Here is a 19881-nt window from a genome sequence, read left to right as displayed (position 1 = left end):
CTGGTTCCAAACTTGTTTTGGGATTAGATTGATTTCAGATAATAAAGCAAAAATTCTTGGTGATATTTTTTATCAGGACCTGTCATTTAAATCTTATATCATAGCGGTTTCTATAATTCCCTTCTTTTATCTCCAGAATATATATATAAAAAAAAAAAAATGCTGTCCAGGGGGATGCTGAGAAACTAGTACATGCATTTGTTATTTCAACATTGGACTATTATAATTCTTTACTATTAGAAGGTCGTCCAACTGGAGTTAAAATTCTTCAAATGATCCAAACTGTTGCAGCCAGAGTTCTGATGAAAATAATAAAATAAAGTATTTCTCCTGTCCTAGCTTCTCTTCTTTGACTTAAATCCAGAATAGAATTTAAAATCTTCCTTCTCACCTATAAAGCCTTAGTTGACCGAGCTTAGACATAGACTGCTGGAGGACATAGGGACCCCTTTTCATCATTATGCCTCATTCTGTCTCTGCAGGATTTCTTAAACCTCTAACATTATGCTCTCTCTGCTTTTTCTCATCATAGCAGCTTTATTTGGTCTGTTCCTGTTTGGCTGTGACACCATCCTGGATAGAAATATAAGCTGTACTGCTGCCATCAACACCTTTATCTGTGGATGGCGGAATTTGACCTGTTTTTCAGTGCAGTCCTGTTTCTCTTACTGTGACTAACTGTATGTGCTCTGTTTAATTCTCTGACATCGGAGCTGGTTTGGTGCTCGTCTGTCTGGCTGTGTTATTCCTGGACGGGGTAGCCTGTGGAGCTGATTGACAGTTGTTTTTCGTATCTCTTCTTCTTTCTCTATGTTTGCTTCTATCTCCTTGAACCCCAGTCGGCCTCGGCAGATGGCCGCTCAGCCTTGTTCTTCTGGAAATTTCTTCCTGGTAAAAGGGAGTTTTCCTCTCCACTGTCGCTGCAAGCATGCTTGGTGTGAGGGATTGCTTTTGAGTCAATTAATCAATGTAATCAGCTGGTTTCCCTTAGGTAGAAAACTTTAAACCAGTTTGACTGTATGATCTGGTTGAATTGTCTCTGTAAAGTGCCTTGAGATGACATGTGTTGTGGATTGGTGCTATATAAACTGATTTGCATTAACCAATCATGTCCAATTAACAGAATTTACTGCATGTAATCTGTTAATTCAAGGCCGATCTATCCAAAGAGTATGTACCTCAACTTATTTCTGAGATTTATGAAAAAGACTGTGAATACCTATGTAAGTATGAATGTTTAGTTTTGTTTCTAATTGCGCATTGCCACAGGAGGTAACTATAAAATAATGAAGAAGGAGATTATTTCAGTACCATATGGAATAAGACTGTAATACAAAAACAATTTTGGAAAAAGTGCAGTACTGTGAATAATTTTCAGATACACAAAGTTGATAGACAGAGTGACACTGTGCCAATTTAATTTAGATCCAGTCTATATGTGAACATATACCTTATAAAGAACTGGGATATGTGGAAGCTCATGAAATTAAAAACAACGCAACAGGTAGATTTATTTTAAAAAGTTACAAGATTTTTAGCTTTGTACATTAAATACAAGTTGCCTTTCTTCAGGTTTGATTTCATATTTAGAAAAGAAAATGGGCTGTATTGGTTAAAGAAAATGACCACAAAAAAAGAAAGAAAAACGCTGTTACTGTTCCTAAAGCTACATAAGTCTCTGTTGCGCTATCCTGTAGTGTGCATTTGGATAAGCGCACTAGTTCCATGCCTTTTTGGGGAGTTTGTTTTATTTTGTGACCCCTCAATTCTTGCAGCTGACTCGTCCTTTAAACTTACTCTCTGTTTTAATGCGCAACAGCCTGATCTGTACCTTTTCAGCCAGTTAGGCTGCTTACACGCAACGGATATAATTCGGAGAGGGGAGAATGATTTCGTGTTTACATAAAGGCCATCTCAAAACTCAATCCAACACTCCACATTTTCTGCGTAATGAGCCAAAAATTCAAATGCTTCCAATGACTTATTTTTATATCACACACTTGTTTTCTTTGATTAAGAACTTTACATAAATGTTGATGCGATTTCAATACAAAGCTCTCAATTATTCTTGGTAACATTGTTTAATCTTTTACTAAACAGAATACAGCCAATAGATCACGCCGATTTTTTTGTAGGAATAAATATAAGCATATAAATGTTGCGCGTTTTTTGGCCTGCCAGTTCCACTTTGCGCTCAGATCTACCCCCTATGCCTTAATAGGGAGTCAGTCATTGCCTCACATTGTTTTCTTTTTACCCCACCAACCCATTCACCTATCCATCCAAGCCTTTCCGTCTTTTTAAAGTCCATCATAAACGCTATTAAATAGCTGAGATTGCAGGGCGGTGGATCTAGGGCTTTGAGGCGATGCTTCTTGATCTCTTTGCCTGATTGGACCGATGAGACATGATGTCAGATGACCGCATGCGCCACGGATTGGAGCGACCGGCGTAAACAAAGCGGCGAGGAGGAGGAAGAGGACAGGTCTCCACATCTCCAGACAGTCCGACCAAGACACGGGAGCCGACTTTACGCACAGGGGAGGGCGGCCCGCTGGCGCGTGCTTGTCTGTTGAAGACTTTAAACTTACTCTGACAGTCTCGTGTTAATTTGTGACGTGTTCAAAGACTTCTGGAGGAGATAAAGGGAAACCGAGCGTAGTCGTCAGGACGTGGCGCAGTATTTCATTTAGTAGATAGAAATGTACTAACTTCATGCGCAACTGATCCTTCTTAAACAGATAAAAGAGGATGCGTTATTGTAGATTTCCTTCTCTAAGATACTGTTAGCAAAGTTAAGTGAGTAAAGTTCAGTCACAACAGATCAGGATCGTAATATACGCGACCCGATCACATGCAGAGAAAGTCTGAATCCTGGATCAGGCTGTATCCTCAGAGCATGGTCCAATAATTGGAAGATACAGAGAGAGGAGAGTAGAGCGAGACATATAGGGAGTAAGAAACGGAACACGACAAAAAAAAAAAGGCTTTTGGGACAATTCGAGTTGTGTTTGCCTCACACATCCAGGTGTCCCGCCGAGCGGTGCGCGGTCTCCAGCTCAGGCCGGGAGTGCTGACATGCTGCCCAAAGTCGAGACTGAATCTTTAGGACTCACTCGATCGTATGGAGAACAGGGGCACATGCCCAGGAACATGCAAGGTAAGATACTCCGCTGAAGGCTTGTTGCTCAAAAGTTAGGTGTCCACTTTTACGCAGCGCTTAGGGCTGAACAGCGTAAAAAAAAACAACTTTGGAAGTTAATTTCTGTTATGAGTGCTAAAAAGCAGTAAAGGAATGTAGACCCTTTATGATAAAAGTTGTGCTATTAAAGTATTTAAAGGTCGTGTGACCATATCGATATTGAAGTTTGCCTGAAACAGGTTTCCAAAACTTTGCACGTTTTTTTTTTTATTTAGCCCAAACTTGCCTTGCAATCCAACGATGCACATTTAGAAAAGAAAAAAAAAAAACTTACGGTACTTCTTTACGTTTTACTTATTAACAAGAATAACAAACTGCGATTAAACCATCCAACCAAAAAAGGCGCAAAACCAGAAAGACATTACCTAAGTTTTTATTTCAATTCTGATGTAACATAATCAAGTACCTTACTATGCGATAGGGGATAGTGTTTTCATCATTATGTGATTTGTCAATAAAAATATTAAGACTGCATATTATGACTCCCAGGATACCATTTGAAACTGTGGATGACGGTCTGATTTGATAAGACCTGCTGATTACGCACTGTATTCAAAATGTTCCAATATACTTTTTATATCTTTTGTGTGAAAGATAAATCAAAACGAATATGTTCAAAAATAAACAGATTCTTGATGTCTTTACTTGAAAGTCTCAATTTTGTTTCAACCTTTTTTTTTTATTATAAAATATATATATATATATATATGTTTAAAAGGTTAGTTAAATTCGCGAGTCTCTGGAATTTTTATTTGCTAAAGTAACTTTTTCATTTTGTAAGAAGAAACTGTAATATTTTCAGGTTTAAAATACAGAACTATGGGTCTGATTTTTTTCAAAAAAAAAAAAAAAAGCTTTGATGCCTTAACCTTCTTCAGAATGGACTAATTATGCATATCACCCTCGGGCTTATATTATTTTTTTCTTGATCTTCCCGAAAAGCGGACCATACAAGCAGCAGCAAACATTAAAATAAAAAGACTGACTCATTGTCAGAGATAAACACATGTAGCCATGTTCATTCCACACGTCATTCTAAAGCAATATAAGCGGGCAATCAATTAGTTTTTATGGCACACTGATAAGGCTGACAGAAGGAGTGGTTCGTTAGAGGGTTAGGTTTGATTTTGCGTAAACTAAAATTGACGCAATGGCTTGAAATTAGGATCGTCCATCATGAATATTATTAGTTTTTTTGTGTATGTTTTTTAAGAACGTTTTTGGGGATGTATAAGCACAATAAAAATCACACGTTTTCTCTTTCATATATATATATATATATAACTCCCTCTCTGTAGCCTAAACTTTAGTTAAATCTTATTTTTTTCCTATTTTCAACGTGAAAGTTTAATTTATAATTACTTTCAGGTTTAAAGCAGAGTTTAACTGCAACCGGTGTCATGATTATTTTCTTTATTCAGCCCAACCTGGAAAAAACATTTTTTTAGAAGTAAAATATGTGCATGTAGTGTTTAGTTTGCTTTGAGTTTATGAAAAAAAAAAAATAGAGAGAAAGGAAAAAAAATCTACAGCCTGGTGGAACTTGTTGCTTCTCCTCTGAATATTCAGCGCGGATCCCAGCAGGGTAATGCGTTAACGAACTACAAATCATGTCTAATTAACGGATCTGAGCCTGCAGATGAAATGGATTTTTCTTTTTAGTGGATGGAGCAGGGATATGTCTGTGTGTGTGTGTGTGCGAAGGCCACGGAAAAGGCGTCGGTGACTGACAAAATATTTCCACTTTTACAGCCACATCCACTGAGCTTTTCCTGTTTGATCATGGCTGCTTTGCTTTTTTATGATAAGTACCATAAAATGCTTTTGTAACTGTTGTAAAAGTCTGCCGGGCTGTTTGCTCATCTACAAACACTCTCTGCTCATGCAAGTATTTCTGAAACGCAATATTATTCAAAATAACTAAAATAATAGGCCCACTGTAGAAAACAAAACAAAATAAACAAACAAAAACAAAAAAACAGCCTATATTCGTTTCGAATAATGCTTTTATGAGCGAGATTTTGGAAATTATAATCTGGACATTTTTCTTTTTTGCCAACTTTTGTCTGTTTCAGATTTATAATATTTTTTTTTTTCACAATCCAAAAAAACCTTTTCAACAAATTCTGTTTAAAGTTATTTTAAAGCACGAAAAAGGAGAGGAGGATCATTTAAAACAGACACAATTCTACTTAAATTGGCCTTCAGCTTTGTTGCTTATTCTTTGGAAAAAAAGAATAAAAACGAAAAACAAAAATAAAAAAAACGTGTTTTTTCACTCTTTTTTCAAACATTCAAAGCTGAGGGTTTCTCTCTGTCTTTTCATTTTTCTGTGGGCGGTAACATTTTTTTCATTCAAACCTCAAGTCTAATATCTCTCTTTTTACCCCAGTGATTTCACGACTTAGACGCATGCATATTTATGAGGCTGACACTCAGAATTCTTTATCTATATTTTTGGTTGCAAGAGAAGAGTCCAGTAAGAAGGAGACATGGTTGCGTCCCTCTCCACATGCTCCAAAGTCGACCTTCACAGTATCTGCCGCCAACATTTAAAGCCTCAGAAGGGGCATCACACATTTTCATTCAGTTGCGACGCGGAGTCCCTCCGCTCACCTTGATGTATGCGGGTGGACCTTTGGAGAAAGAGTGCGCTCAGACCAGAAGTAGACTTCACCCTGCGTGTGTGTGTCTCCTGCAGCTCCCCAGTTAAAAATGATGGACTACTCCTATGACGAAGACCTGGACGAGATGTGTCCCGTGTGTGGAGACAAAGTTTCCGGGTATCACTATGGACTTCTGACCTGCGAAAGCTGCAAGGTTGGTGCACCTCCAACTGTAAATATTTATTTTTCTGCAACACCAAATATAATTACATATTTATATATTGTCTTTTTCGCAAACCTAAATAATTGCAATACCCTACAATTTTCGCTTGGAAGTTTCAAGTTAATTAAATAAAATTTAATTTGATTCTTTTTTTTTTAGCATTATATTTTTTTTCTTTCGGTTGCCTCTGGGATACTTTAAGGGTTTAAAGTCAACGTTTTTGATTTCCATCATCAATAGCACAGCAAATTTATACATTTCTTCTGGTATTTATTCATTGTGTTAAAAGTATTTTTTTAGACATAATTAAATTTTGAAATTCCCCTAAAAAAAATGTAAAAAGTCAACTTTTTACTTGGGAAAAGAAAAAGACAGACAGGTTTTCTTATCAAATAAGATGAGTTTCTGTCTTAGCATTCAAAATTGTTGTTACATAAAATAAAAAAAAAACATATATGACAAGAACCAGGTTTTTTTCCAACTTACTTTGTGATATGAACTTGTGAAAATCAAGTACTCTCCACATTGTTTAAAGCAAGGAAACAAATTAAATGAATACAATTCTTATACTCTTACAACTCAGCTGGCTGTTCTCTCAGGTGCGAATATGCAATATGAAAAAATTATTTAGGGTTTAACTGACGTATAATATTCTTTTTGTCTTTCATATTTCTCTTGCTGCTTCCTAATTAACTGGCACCCTGGTCAGTGAGGCATCTTAACCATATCAAGAATCAGAATTGGGCCACACACGTGGGAGGTTACAACACTTGAGGCTAAATATTTTCTCTTGATGTTGCTGGTTGAACAATCTCTCGTCTCTCTGTCTACAATTGTCATCACAGCTTTATTAAGAGCTCAACTGCTTTGCTTGAGCTACATATTTACATGTTCAATAGAGCTGGAAGAAAATAAAAAGTACCTTACTGTTAAACTTAAACTCTGTTCAAAACTTATTTGTCCTTCTCTTTCTAAACAGAACAAATAATGTATTACTTTTTCCAGTTCAGTAAAACTGTCAGTGCAAAATTAAGCGAAGACAAATGGCTCCACGTCAACGCTCTTCACCGTAAAATTGCTGCTCGCAGTACTGATGCTGCAGTGCACATTTCTTGCCTATGTGGTCATTATTCAAAGCAGATGTTATAGATTTAATCCCATATTTTGACCTTGAGATACTGAACATTCGCTTGAAGGGAGACGTCAGTGGCATCTCTGCTGCTCCTCAGCCTTGGCTCTGCCAATCAACATGTTTCCAGGCTGACTTTAAACGTCCTGCTGTCGTGTGTGTGTGTGTGTGTATTCTGGATGCAGATAAAGAGGGGTTTTTTTTATAGAATGTTGTGTATCCTTGTTGAAACATTAATGATATTGATAATTACCTGAAGCCTGCCATTGATTATCACTAAAATGTAGCATTTTGTATGATCATCAGAGCTGGGCAGATAAATCAGTCTGTTGACACGTTACAGGTTCATTCAGGTAAAATAATAATATATGTAAGCATCCATGCAGGCAGTTCAGTCTGTTGTCAGTTTACTAGAAGCCTTTTTAGGGTTAATCAGTGTAAAAGTAACAGTCATATAAAGCCATTTCTAGCTTTGTTTTGACAACTATTGTTGATGATAATTTTTTTTTATTTTTAACTTACCTCACTACTATAGCCTGATATGCTGTGTATCAAACTGTATAGTAGGTTGTATTTGCACGCGTCAAAAGGGCCCATAGACACACGCAGGTCATCCAATTGCAAAGATCATTTCTGTTCATGTGCATCATATTCGTAAGGAAAACAGGTTAGCTAATAAAACCTGCTGAAATAATAACAATAAACTGAGAATAGTTTGAGAATAACCTCTAAATCCAGAGATACAGACACTCGTATGGGTCAGACACATAAGGGGCAAACATATGCTAACTATACTGACCAAATAATAAGATAAAGTTACAAAAGATATTTTTCTTGGTTTAACAAATGAGTTAAAATCTTTTTGTATCAATAATAAAAAATAACAAATATTGATTAAAATTCTCTTTGTTTTGCATTTCAAAAGATCTGTTTTCAGTTGGATGTACACAACAACACAAAAAAATGCATATTGGAATCAAGTTCAGCTTTTATATGTGAAATTTAAGAAAGTTTCTCTAAAGTAAAAATGCTAAACTTAGGAGTCGATCTTTCCTGAAGCCAACACTTTGCGTTTTTTTTCTCTGTATTTGGACAGATCAGGCAATGTAGATTGTCAATTAAATATGTTTTTGGTGAGATATTGACAGCAGCAGCTTTTTTTTTTTTTATTTCATTTTAAAAAGCAGGTTTTAGGATTCTCCTCCTAGGTTATGGATCTAGAATACGTTAATACCACCTTCCTCTGTTTGATTTTGGCTGCTGCTGCTTATAATAAATTTAATGTATGAATCTCTGTAATCCCGGAACTTTAAATTATGGATATCATGTATTGAATTTTTTTGGTCTCATGTGGCCATATTATTCAATAATTAAGTTTCAGATTGAAAAAAAAAATCGTGGAGTTTTTTTTTTCCTTTTTGTGATTAGATATCACTGAGTGTGAGAATGAAAATGTTTCTTAGAGTGGTTCAAAATGCAGTGAAGTAAATCAAACCAGCTAAACAAAAGTTTGTGTTTTACTCTCCTGTTATAATGCAATGCATTTTTTTTCATGTCTTAATTATGTTTAACCAGGAATATAAAAGTGAAGCATTACATAATTTGGAGAATACCTTTAAAACATCTCCTGTGTATGTGTGTGTGTGTCTGTGTGTGTTGTATCCATTAAGTCCCTCTCCAGCTGTCTGGGTGTGTGAATGGGCCAATTACTATCACATTGCAGGGGTCAAGCAGGTTGACGTCTTAATTGGTTCTCTCCGCAGGGTTTCTTCAAGCGCACCGTCCAGAACAACAAGCGTTACACATGTATAGAGAATCAGAGCTGCCAGATTGACAAGACCCAGAGAAAGCGCTGTCCATACTGTCGCTTCCAGAAGTGCCTCACTGTCGGCATGAAGCTAGAAGGTACATTCACTTCTTTTTCATTTTAACTGTTCAGCTCTTTGGATTTTTTCAGAGTGAGTCAAAGAGGCAAGTGTTTTACAGATTGTTTTCTTTTATGTATAGATTTTCTTTGTCCTTGTAAATGAGGTTATGGGGAGTTATAACAAAAAACTCTTATCCTGCAGCATCTGCGGGTGCTGAAGGTAAACGTTTACTAGATAGCGCTGCGGCTGTTGCTTTAGAAGAAAAGAGGATGCTTTATCCAGACAAGACAGCTGCGATGTCTTCAAATTATTTCCAAGAATCTGAAAATCTGAAAAATAAGAACATTTTAGGTGAAATATGAATCCAAAACTTTATTCCCAGTTAATGTGCAGATAGATGAAGTACAAAAAAAATCTTTCCATATCACTGATGACATCGGTTACAGTTCAGTGGTATATAATGATTTTATTTTAAAATTTTACTGTATAATCGTCTAATAAGGATCAAATCAGCTTTTTTAATGTTGCTGGAGTAAATTTTTCCACATTGATATGTTTAGAGTGGTGATGAACAATAACATTTTTAGAATATATAAATACCATCCCTTCAGAAAGTCAGGTATCAAAACTATTGCTTGAGAAGAAGTACATTTTTTTAGATATACAATGGGCAAGACTGCATATTAGAATACAGATTTGCACTCCTGTGAAAGTTGAGGATGTAAAAAGATATTCCATCAGAGCTTCCAAGTCCGTAGCTAACCCACTTAAACTTGTGGGAGTTTTATATCCATCAGTAAAAGGTCAGCTAACGCTTGCATGGTCGTTTTTTTTTCTGCATTCTGTATTCTTGAAAACAAAAGACATTTTTTGCCCACATTGTATTTGCAACATAAGGAAGAAGTGATTTAGCTCTATTTCATCTAATGTCTTTGAGGAGTACTTACTGTTGTTAGATGAAATCCTTTGTCCTTTTTTGTTATGGTTTAACCTGTCAGGTATTTGTGGTTGTGTGTGTGTGTGTTGGGGGGACTGATGTTGGGCAAGGCAGGTTGTCTGGTTCCTGCTGTAAGCGGAAAGAGAATGGTAAAATAGTCTAGTTGTAACCCTTTTAAAAATGTTATTTACCATTGCTAAATGTGTGAAAATTGGGATTTATTTAAGGTATTAAATCTATTCTGACATCAGTTATAGTTAAAAAAAAACAGACACTAGGTAAAGACAGGAGCAGAGGCTTGATCAACCTTGGGAATGGGTGTCTGACTGCTGACAGGCCTAAACCCCACCCCATGATCCCAAGATTCGTACATCATAAGAACAGTCAGTCTACATAAAAAAAAAAAACAAATGAAATCCTTAAATGCAATTTTAAATAACTTCCTTTTTTTAATATAGCAATTACCTGAATAGAACTCAGTGTTATGTGTTGGTTTCTATGAGAAAAACAGAGACAATTTTTATGTATATGAGGAACGAAAGAAAAAAAAAGAGGGAAAAAGCAGATTTGAAAAATAAATAAATAAAGCAAAGAAATCCAAAACATATCTTGAGGTGTCTCCATTTACCTGCCATTGTGGTTTCATTAACAGCTATTAACTGTGAATGGCCTTTGGGCAGAAAGTCTCGGCCAGTCATTTGAAAGCTAACAGGGGTGGGGGGGGATGGGGTTGTGTTTGATTTGTTTTGCCGGCGGTAACTTTCCGCTCTTAGGCAAGATGAGGCCCTGCAGCGCTCTGTCAGGTGCCAGGAGCTTCAGTGGATGACTCCTGCCACATCCAGTAAAGACCTCCCACACAGGAGAGCTGACACCCCTCACCACACTCACAGACACACACACGGCTCACACAAAACATATATTCATGACAGGAAAGTTGTTCAGTTGGCCACAGCCAGGAGGAAGTTGTCATTTAATCTAAAAATTGAAAATGATCTCAGTCATATCCTGTATTTCAGCGTATTGTAGCCTTCAGAAACCAAAAAATCCAGTGGATGAACCTAAAAGCAAACCAATGGCTTTTTATTTTTTATTTTTACTTTTTAAAATGTTGTGTTATTTGTTCCTTTTATGTCAGTGTTTGTTTATTTTTGTTTTGTGTTTATGACAATAACTGAGGCGGCTTGTTTGGTTTTAGGAAAAAAAAAGTTGGAATTTCAAGGACAGTGGCGGCCCCCCTAATTCCACATTTTATCAGTGTTCTTTTGTATACACTGTGTTTCAGTGTGTTAAATTGCCAAATTACTTGCAACTTTCTCCTGTTAATGAAATTGAATTTCTAAACACAAATTACAGCCAACATCCCCTTTGACATACTTTAAACCCGAATATGAGGGGAATTTGTCCAAGATTTCAGCTAACATAGCTAATTCGTTGAAATTACCCAACCTTTTAGTTAGGTTCATTCTTAAATGTGTGAATTTGCCTCATCTTACTAGCAAAGCTTATATTAATGTGGTCTAAAAATGTTCACACCATTGAAACCCTAAGAAGCCCATCCGAGTGCCTAAGTGGCCCATTGGCTTAATGAATCAAGGGCTTTATGACTCTTTTCTGCTTTAATGTTCAGGAGATTCTCTTGCCTCTCACGTTTAAGAATGGCAAAGTGATTTTTATACCACTTAAGAAAATGTAACTGGAAATGTCAAACGTCCGTAAGAACAAAAAAATGAAGAGAAAAAATAAATAAATAGCAGTCAGCTTCTCTTTTCTCGATATAATAAATCTCAGAAAAAGGTGTCTGAGCTCATTTGATTTATGAAAAGAGGATCTAGTAAAAATATATAAAAGAGGCGTTTGTCTTTTCTTAAAGATAATTATTTAAAAGTTATAAAACTACAAAAAAACATACCCATTAACAATGTAAATGATGTGAAACCTTTTATGCTCAGGTGTAATTATTCTTTGAAAAATGTAGTCCTTCAGTATAAGTGGCTGACTGACAAATTATGACATAATTTTTTTGTTGTGATCTATCTGTTTACTGATAAATAAGCTCATAATATGATCATTTAAATCTGCCAATGGATTTTAATTTTTGCAAATGTGCATCTATACTCCCTATATTAACAGCACGTTTATTTGTTATCTCAGCTGCACTGTCCAGTATGGATTAAAAACAAAAATTGACCTTCACATGAGAACGACAAGGACTTTTATAACTAAATAAGCGACAAAGTAGAAATATTCCCTGAAAGTTTTGTTGGTTTAATCATAATAAGTAAGTCTGGATTAGATGTGAGCACTAATTATTTGAATTAAATTCACTTTAATTATAAAGTGCTAGTTCGCAACACGTCATCTTGAGGCATTTTACAGAGACAATTCAATTGAATAATAAAGTTGAACGTTTTCAGTCTAAATAACAAAGCTTTGCATTAAGTGAATGACTGCAGGATTCGCTCCTCCTAGATGATCACATAGCAACTGTGACATTTGCTTTCAATTTGTAGTTGACACTACAGCCATCCCTCACACTAAAGTTCCAAGCTCTTTCTTAAAAAAGGTGTTTAGTGAAGATGCTTAAAACAGTGAAGGATGGTAAATCTTTATATGACTGATTTTGAGCTAAATTGCACACTCCAAACACACACACACTTTGTGAGCATTTTCCCACTGAAAACAAAAGATCTGATTCATCAGAAGATCGCTCACTGCATCCAGTGAAGCGTGCCATATTTGAACAGCTCCCACTGGCACGACAATCTTTTCTTGCTTGCTAATAGTTGCCTTGTATCATATGCTTCACTGAGCTGCCTAACATTTCCTTTACTTGTGTAGCATTTTAAAGGCGCAGAATAATCATATTTTGATCCTTACATGAATTTATTATGTTAGAAATGCTGCTCTCGCCGAGACTCCCATCGTTTTCCAATTGAATCGTTAATCAAAATTTAATTGATTGATTACAACTAATTCAAAACCTCTGAAGAGCCACTTAGCTGAAATTAGCACCACTGGCTGAGTGTTTGTATATTCCCTGTTGTATCGCTCCCCTCCACACTTTTTATTTCCTCCCTGTCTCCATCTTTCCAGCTCTGATTCGTCTTCCATCAGCCTCTCAGTACCTGCGATGGGAAAACCGGGGAGCTGTCCCATTACTTATGCATAGGTATCATAGGTATTCATGTGTGTGCATGGGATAGGGCGCATCCAGAGCAGGGGCCGGGGCCCCGACATGACAAACAGGGTGTCAGCAAGGCTCCGCGGGACCCATTAATATGCCGGCACCTGACAGGGATCCTCACCTACGCACGCTTAATATTCCTGTATATTAAACAACCATAAATCAGAGGATATAAGCACTACGGTCTACGTGTGAGAGAGGTGTGCAGTGTTTGTTACTGTCTATGTGTAGGCGGGTATGTTGCTATAAGATGCATTTTCTGTGCCTGCCTGTGCTTGTTTGTACAAGTTTGAGGAGCACAGGGAACACTGGACATTTTTGAGAAACAGGAGCAGTTGGGTCAGATTGGAAATTTATGAATTTTGTGCATCCAAGTCTTTGCATTAATGACAACATCAGCCCTACAGTTCAAAGCTAGCCATAGGCACAACAGATAAAAGCTGCTCTTTAGATGTTGCTACTTTAAATGGGAAATCATTCCAAATGATGAAAAAAAAGGTACAGTGTAGTTTTTTGTTTTTTTTTTGTTATTCAAAGCTAGCAGTTTAATCATTCCTTCTGCTTGTCTGTGCGTCATTGCTAAGGGTCCTAGAGACTCTTGGGAAACCCACCTCTGTTTACACAGCCCACCGAAAATTAAGGCTTTCTTTTAATGGCGAGGTGAAATGTGACCTTAAAAAGAACAACTAATCTAAAGATGCATGATCATTTATATTAGATAGCTCAAATCTCTATTCTTCCCATTTCTGTTGGATAAAGGGATCACACTGTATATTTTCTGTCCTATCAGAAGCTAAATTGTTGCAGTGTCCGACTTATTATCATTTCTCCACCTTATTCAGACATGCACATTTCCCAAAGCTCCCTTACGCACGCAGGCACTATTTCTCCCCTGCCCTTCCCCTCCAAATTAATCTATGTTACATGAATGCAAATCACCTTGTTTAATTAGAGACAAAAATGTGTGCATCTGTGTGTGGCAGTATACATGTGTATGTCATTGTAAGACACCCCCCACCTCTACCACCACCAACTCTGGTATTCATGATGTGCTGTGGGTCCCTGGGTCCGAGGCAGGCAAGAAAGGCAGTCAGGGCCTAATTTTGTTTTCCCAGTAGGGCCAACTATTAGTTTCTCAGCTCATTAATTACGCTGTTGTGGAAAATCATTAATAGTTAAAGTTGCCCTAAAATAATGTATAATTGATACATTTGACAGGGCTACTATTTTTTTTATTTATTCTTTATATATATATAAATGGACTCATATCTATATATCTATATATATATATAGAGTCAATTTTTCTCTGGTCATGATCATCTATGAGTCTTGTTGAGTGGTTGTTAGAGTGCGAGTAAATCACTGTTTAAGCCACCAGAGCCTCTTCAAGGTGGTGGACCGTCTGGCGTGCTCCCATCTCTCTGATGGGGAGCAGTGTGTGATGTTTTATATGTTAGCTACTTTGCGTATGTGTGTCAAATGTATCCATAAGTGTTGGTGTGTGCGCGTCTGTACAAGTGGCTGCCCTCTTGGCAGTGGTTGCTCAGATCAGTGACAGGCACATTTTGTGAAAGAGGTCATTAAAATCCCTCCCAAGGCAGCTGAGTGCGTGTATGCATGCATGCGTTTGTGGGTATGCTATATGTCAGTGTATGGGTTTCTGCCCATCTTTCGCCCCTGAATTTAAATCCCGATCCACGCCTTCTCCACACCCCCACTTCACTTTTCCTCTTTAGTTCTTTCATTCATCTGTCAAGGCATCACAAGTTTGAGCGGACCTCAGCTATGGTTTCTGACTGCTCCTTTTGTATGAGAAGGTCAAAATGTATGAGCGCCAAAAAAGTATATTTGTCTGCATTTTGATATATTTAAAAATATGGTAGCAATTTTCAAATTCAAAATACACTGAATATAATATTTGCGAATATCTGGAGAGAATGTCTAGAATGCATTTTCCTTTTTTTTAAGCTGCATTGAACCCCAGACGTCTGTGAGCTTTTTGCACGCTGAGCCCCACGAAGTCTTGTCAGAATAAGATGTAATTAAGTATGAATAATTAACACCAGTGCCCCCCGACTGAGAGATAGTAGAGCAGCTTCCCTGTGGCAGCAGTCGGCCAGATCACTCACGGACCTCATTGCAGTCCACTGTGTGCCCAGTTTGTTCATTAGAAATACCCACAGCACACACTCGTTGTGATCCTCGCCACAGGATCTCTGTGCTGAGGGGCGGGGGGCAACGGGGGGAGCGTCGTGGGTGTGTTTGTTTCATCAGAAAAAAAGAAACCCAATTGGATTATTGTCAGACTGATCAAACCTTTGGTCTTTATAAAGAAGTTCTTGCTAATTGACACAGGCATTTTAAAAGCTTTTAGGAATTGCATAATTAGAAAACTCAGTTTTTTTATCAGAGTTTTGACTAACTTCTGAGATTCAAGCTAGATGCCCTCAAAAAAAAAAAAAGTCCTGTTGAACTCTGAACCTACTGCGGTTGGGTTCATACAGGTTTAAAATTCTGGTCAATGAGTAACATCACTATCATTTAGCTCTCCTCGCTTTAACTTCAACAGATAAACATCAAGTGAGTTGTCCACGGTAAACCTTTGCCATACAGACAACTAATGGCAAACTCCAACCCCTGAAACTTTATAATTGTTGTGATTCAAATTGTTGTAATTCATACAATTCATGACAAGACATTGACGTCACAAGACAATCTGAATTTAAGAAAATGAGACAAGAAAAGGAAATCCCTATTTTTTCTGCTCTGAGAGATAGAGTAAAACTTTCATGAGTTTTAAGAATCTCTGTTCAGTTAATACATTATCAGGATCAGATTTTATTAGCCTACATGTACATTTTATATTGTTAAGTAGAGATGTCCAAATGATCAAACTGTCAAAATTACAAAGAAACTGTAAGATTGTTAGCAACTAATAGTCAAATGTAGTTGCCTATTATTAAAGTGCTGTTTAAATCATCGGTTACTCTGTCAGTAATTCTTTTTCTGATTACCTAAAGTGTTACAAGCTAAAGTGTTACTTGATATCAGCTTATTTTTTCTGTATCAACTATCTTTATGAACACAACAATGCCATAGATAGATAGACAGACAGACTTTAACTGAAACTCTATTCAGTCAGGGGAGTGTTGGAGCAGTGCGTTTGAGCCCTAAGAAGGTTGCAAATACCCAGTTCGATCCCCGCAGCTGGTGTTCTGGGTCCCTGAGCAAGACCCTTAACCCCACACTGCTCCCCGGGCACCGCACAATTGCAGCCCACTGCTCCCTAAGGGGATGGGTTAAATGCAGAGGTAAATTTCTCCAGTGTGAGATCAACAAATTTCAATTATTATAATATTATTCTCATGACGGTCTCCATTGATCCATGATCCAGATTGGTTCACATACACACGCATAAACTGATCTGGCATAATGTTATGATCACTATTACCAATCGATTTTTATGCTTGCATGGCACATATACCCTGGCAGGAATGTACATTTGTGAACTTAGGTTTGTTCTTTTATAAATGCTGTCAAGTCAAGTAAGTTTTAAGTACTTGGCAAACTAATATTTTTATTTTTCTCTCCTTTTCCATGTGCCTTCCTCCCAGCTGTGCGAGCAGACCGTATGCGTGGTGGTCGCAACAAGTTTGGCCCAATGTACAAACGTGACCGTGCCCTTAAGCAACAAAAGAAGGCGCTGATCCGAGCAAACGGCCTAAAGATTGAGGCCATGAGCCAGGTGATGCAAGCTGTACCCACTGACCTCACTATCTCCTCAGCCATTCAGAACATCCACTCGGCAGCATCCAAAGGCCTTCCACTGAGCCACCACGCCGGCCACCACACCAGTCACCATCACCACCACCACCACCATCATCATGCCACAGCCCTGCCTCCTACAGACTACGACCGCAGCCCTTTTGTTACTTCTCCTGTCAGTATGGCAATGCCGCCACATGCGGGAAGCCTACAGGGCTACCAGGCGGCCTACGGACACTTCCAGGGCACACGCACCATCAAGTCTGAATATCCAGATCCGTACACCAGCTCACCAGAGTCCATCATGGGCTACGCTTACGTTGATGCCTACCAGTCAGGGTCACCACCCAGCTTCCCGCACCTGATAGTAGAGCTGCTAAAATGTGAACCCGATGAACCACAGGTGCAGGCAAAGATTCTGGCCTATCTACAGCAGGAGCAGGCCAGCCGAGGCAAACACGAGAAGCTCAACACCTTTGGGCTGATGTGCAAGATGGCCGACCAAACGCTCTTCTCTATTGTGGAGTGGGCACGCAGCAGCATTTTCTTTCGTGAACTGAAGGTAAGTGTAATTGGTCCACTGCACTGATGCGTTTATTTGGATGCAAGGACATATGCAATATATAGGCAAACCCTTTATATAAATAGACTGAAGACTGTCTTTCAAATTAGACCCATAACTTTATTGTATATTAACAAATGTATGTATATTTTGTTAAAGTCTTTATTTTTTACCACAATTCCAATCATAGCATGAGATATAACCCTGCTCATTTATATATATATAAAACATTTGTTCTGTTCTTTATGTTCAACTGCACTTTAATCTCCTTTTTATGCTGCATTTCAACACTAACATTCACTGTACAAGGCTGTGGGCAGTACGCCAAAATTTGCTCATTGCTGACACTGCTGTCTGTCCTAGTGCCTAATCAAAATTCAAAAGCCAGTTGTTTTCACTCAAGTGCATGACTGATCTTCACTGTTGGTTTTGAAAACTTTCAGTCTGAGCTTGAGGCAAAATAAATACATTAAAATGCTTTCCATGATACATAGGATAATTAATTTTGATTAATTATTATTATATTAAGAACAATTTCCTTTTATTGTAGATTTATTAGTATTTTTGATATATTTAAAAGGTTTATAAAATCTGACAAGTATCCATTTTAAAAATGTAAATAATTTTATTAATTGTTTTAAGCTAAAAGCGTCACACATATCCTTTATTCCCATATTGAGTTTAAATTTCATCAAAATGTTTTGAGATCATATTTAAAAAAAAAATCTTTAATGAAAATCTAATTTGGCTTTGGATGGTCTAGACAGCGTCTAGATGTGACATTTCAACCCTGTAATTTCTGATAGTGTTTTTTTCTTTTATTTAACCTTTACTGATGTGAGCTTTAATTTGAAATATTTTAAATTTCTTTGAAATTGGATACAAAAATCACACTTTCTGCGTTACAAACAATAACCATTGGTCACATATACAGTATCTACAAAATTCAGTTGAATAAATGCCTAATCAGTTTAAAAATATGTCATGTCAACATGTCAGTCAAAATATTCTGATCAGATTAATTTAGGATTGGAATGAAATTGTAATCAGACAGACAGGTTAATGTCAATTGACAATCTGATTAGCATGCAGATAAATGCTTGTCAGGAGGATCAAGTTATTTGTGAATGAGGCAAGCTGACCTAGTGTGTATTTGCACAGTGGTCAACATGCTATATTTCTGTTTTGATTGGCTAATTACTCTGGCAAAGCTGTTATCAGAATATTCTGATAGGCATGTTTACATGACATTTTTGGTCCGATCAGTCGTTTTAAAAATGGAAAAATCTGACTATTTTTTTAGCTTTATAATCTGAATAGATATCAATCAGATTGTGAAATTTTGTGCATGGCTATTGTGTTATCGGTCAATCTCAGATGGCCAGTGTTTGCAGTCTTTGATGCTGTATCTCATTTTGGATTTTCCTTTGTTTTTGTCACGGAACCCTAGAAAAGAGCTTTTGCACAGCTTTTTACTCACAGTTTATTTGACATGAATGAGGGTTAATGCCCCACAATGTGATTTGAAAGGCTGTCGGTTTGCACACACTCACCTGGTTTTCTCCCCCTCGCTTGCTTCTTTTTTATATTTTACAATGCAGCGCCACAATTTCAGCTGCATATTAATGGGCCTGTTGCCAGTTCCCCTTTAAATATTTTGTGCAATTTTGTTTCAAAAGGGAAAATAAAAAAAAAAAAATGTTTTATTAAAAAAAATATGCCAATTATTAAAAAGACAAGAGTCCTTGAATAACACATGTCGACATTTAGCACACACTGTGTCCCTCGCTCTTGACCTTTTTGAGATATTTATTTGCATTTCCCATAGATGTTCAATATAGAGAGACTCAAACACACACACAAAAGGTCTTACTGAAGGGTGTGGCTACATCTAATAATTGTGTGTGGTTTGCTTATTAACTTTGAATGATCAATTCTGCTCCATTGTGAAACGACTCTATTTCTCACACCCTCCTCCTAATTCAATTATCTCAGCCACTAGTGTTTGTCGCTCCCCCGGATTGCCGTGAATGAGCTGTCATTATGTTTGCCTAATGACTACCCATATTACTCTATCTTAACAGTAATTGGTGAGTGCTTGTTACAAAGGTACAAAATGATCCCAGCTCAATGCAGGAGAAAGCCCTTCCCACTGTTACACAGGAGCCAATTGCTTTCTGAGAAAATGGGAAAATGCATCTCACTCAAGTAAGGTAGATAATAGAACTTTCTCAACTATGTTGCCACCTCTGTTTTTAAAGGACTCTTCAAAGCACAAGTGGTTTTGATAAATAACGTGCTAGCTATGGCTTTGATAGTTTATCCAACATGCTCCGACCCCTCTAATAATCTGAATTCAGGTTCTGTGAGAAAAATACCCCCCTTTTTTTTTTTTTAAAAAGGAC

The 19881-nt window shown here is 37.3% G+C and overlaps 1 protein-coding gene across 1 annotated transcript in view; it reads left to right on the top strand.

Annotated features, from left to right (window-relative positions):
- Positions 1-2378: 2378 nt before the first annotated feature.
- Positions 2379-19881, top strand: part of nr5a2 (nuclear receptor subfamily 5 group A member 2) — a 71319-nt gene continuing 53816 nt past the window's right edge. Inside the window, exons 1-4 of the mRNA XM_015373118.1 lie at positions 2379-3160; positions 5904-6022; positions 8924-9065; positions 16764-17476. Coding sequence (XP_015228604.1) covers positions 3079-3160; positions 5904-6022; positions 8924-9065; positions 16764-17476 — 1056 coding nt within the window. The 5' untranslated portion in view covers positions 2379-3078. The remainder of the gene's footprint in view (positions 3161-5903; positions 6023-8923; positions 9066-16763; positions 17477-19881) is intronic.

Source organism: Cyprinodon variegatus, unplaced genomic scaffold (genome assembly GCF_000732505.1).
Source record: "Cyprinodon variegatus isolate N-32 unplaced genomic scaffold, C_variegatus-1.0 Scaffold80, whole genome shotgun sequence".
NCBI classification, from domain to species: domain Eukaryota; kingdom Metazoa; phylum Chordata; class Actinopteri; order Cyprinodontiformes; family Cyprinodontidae; genus Cyprinodon; species Cyprinodon variegatus.
This window is presented reverse-complemented; position numbering and strand designations above follow the sequence as displayed.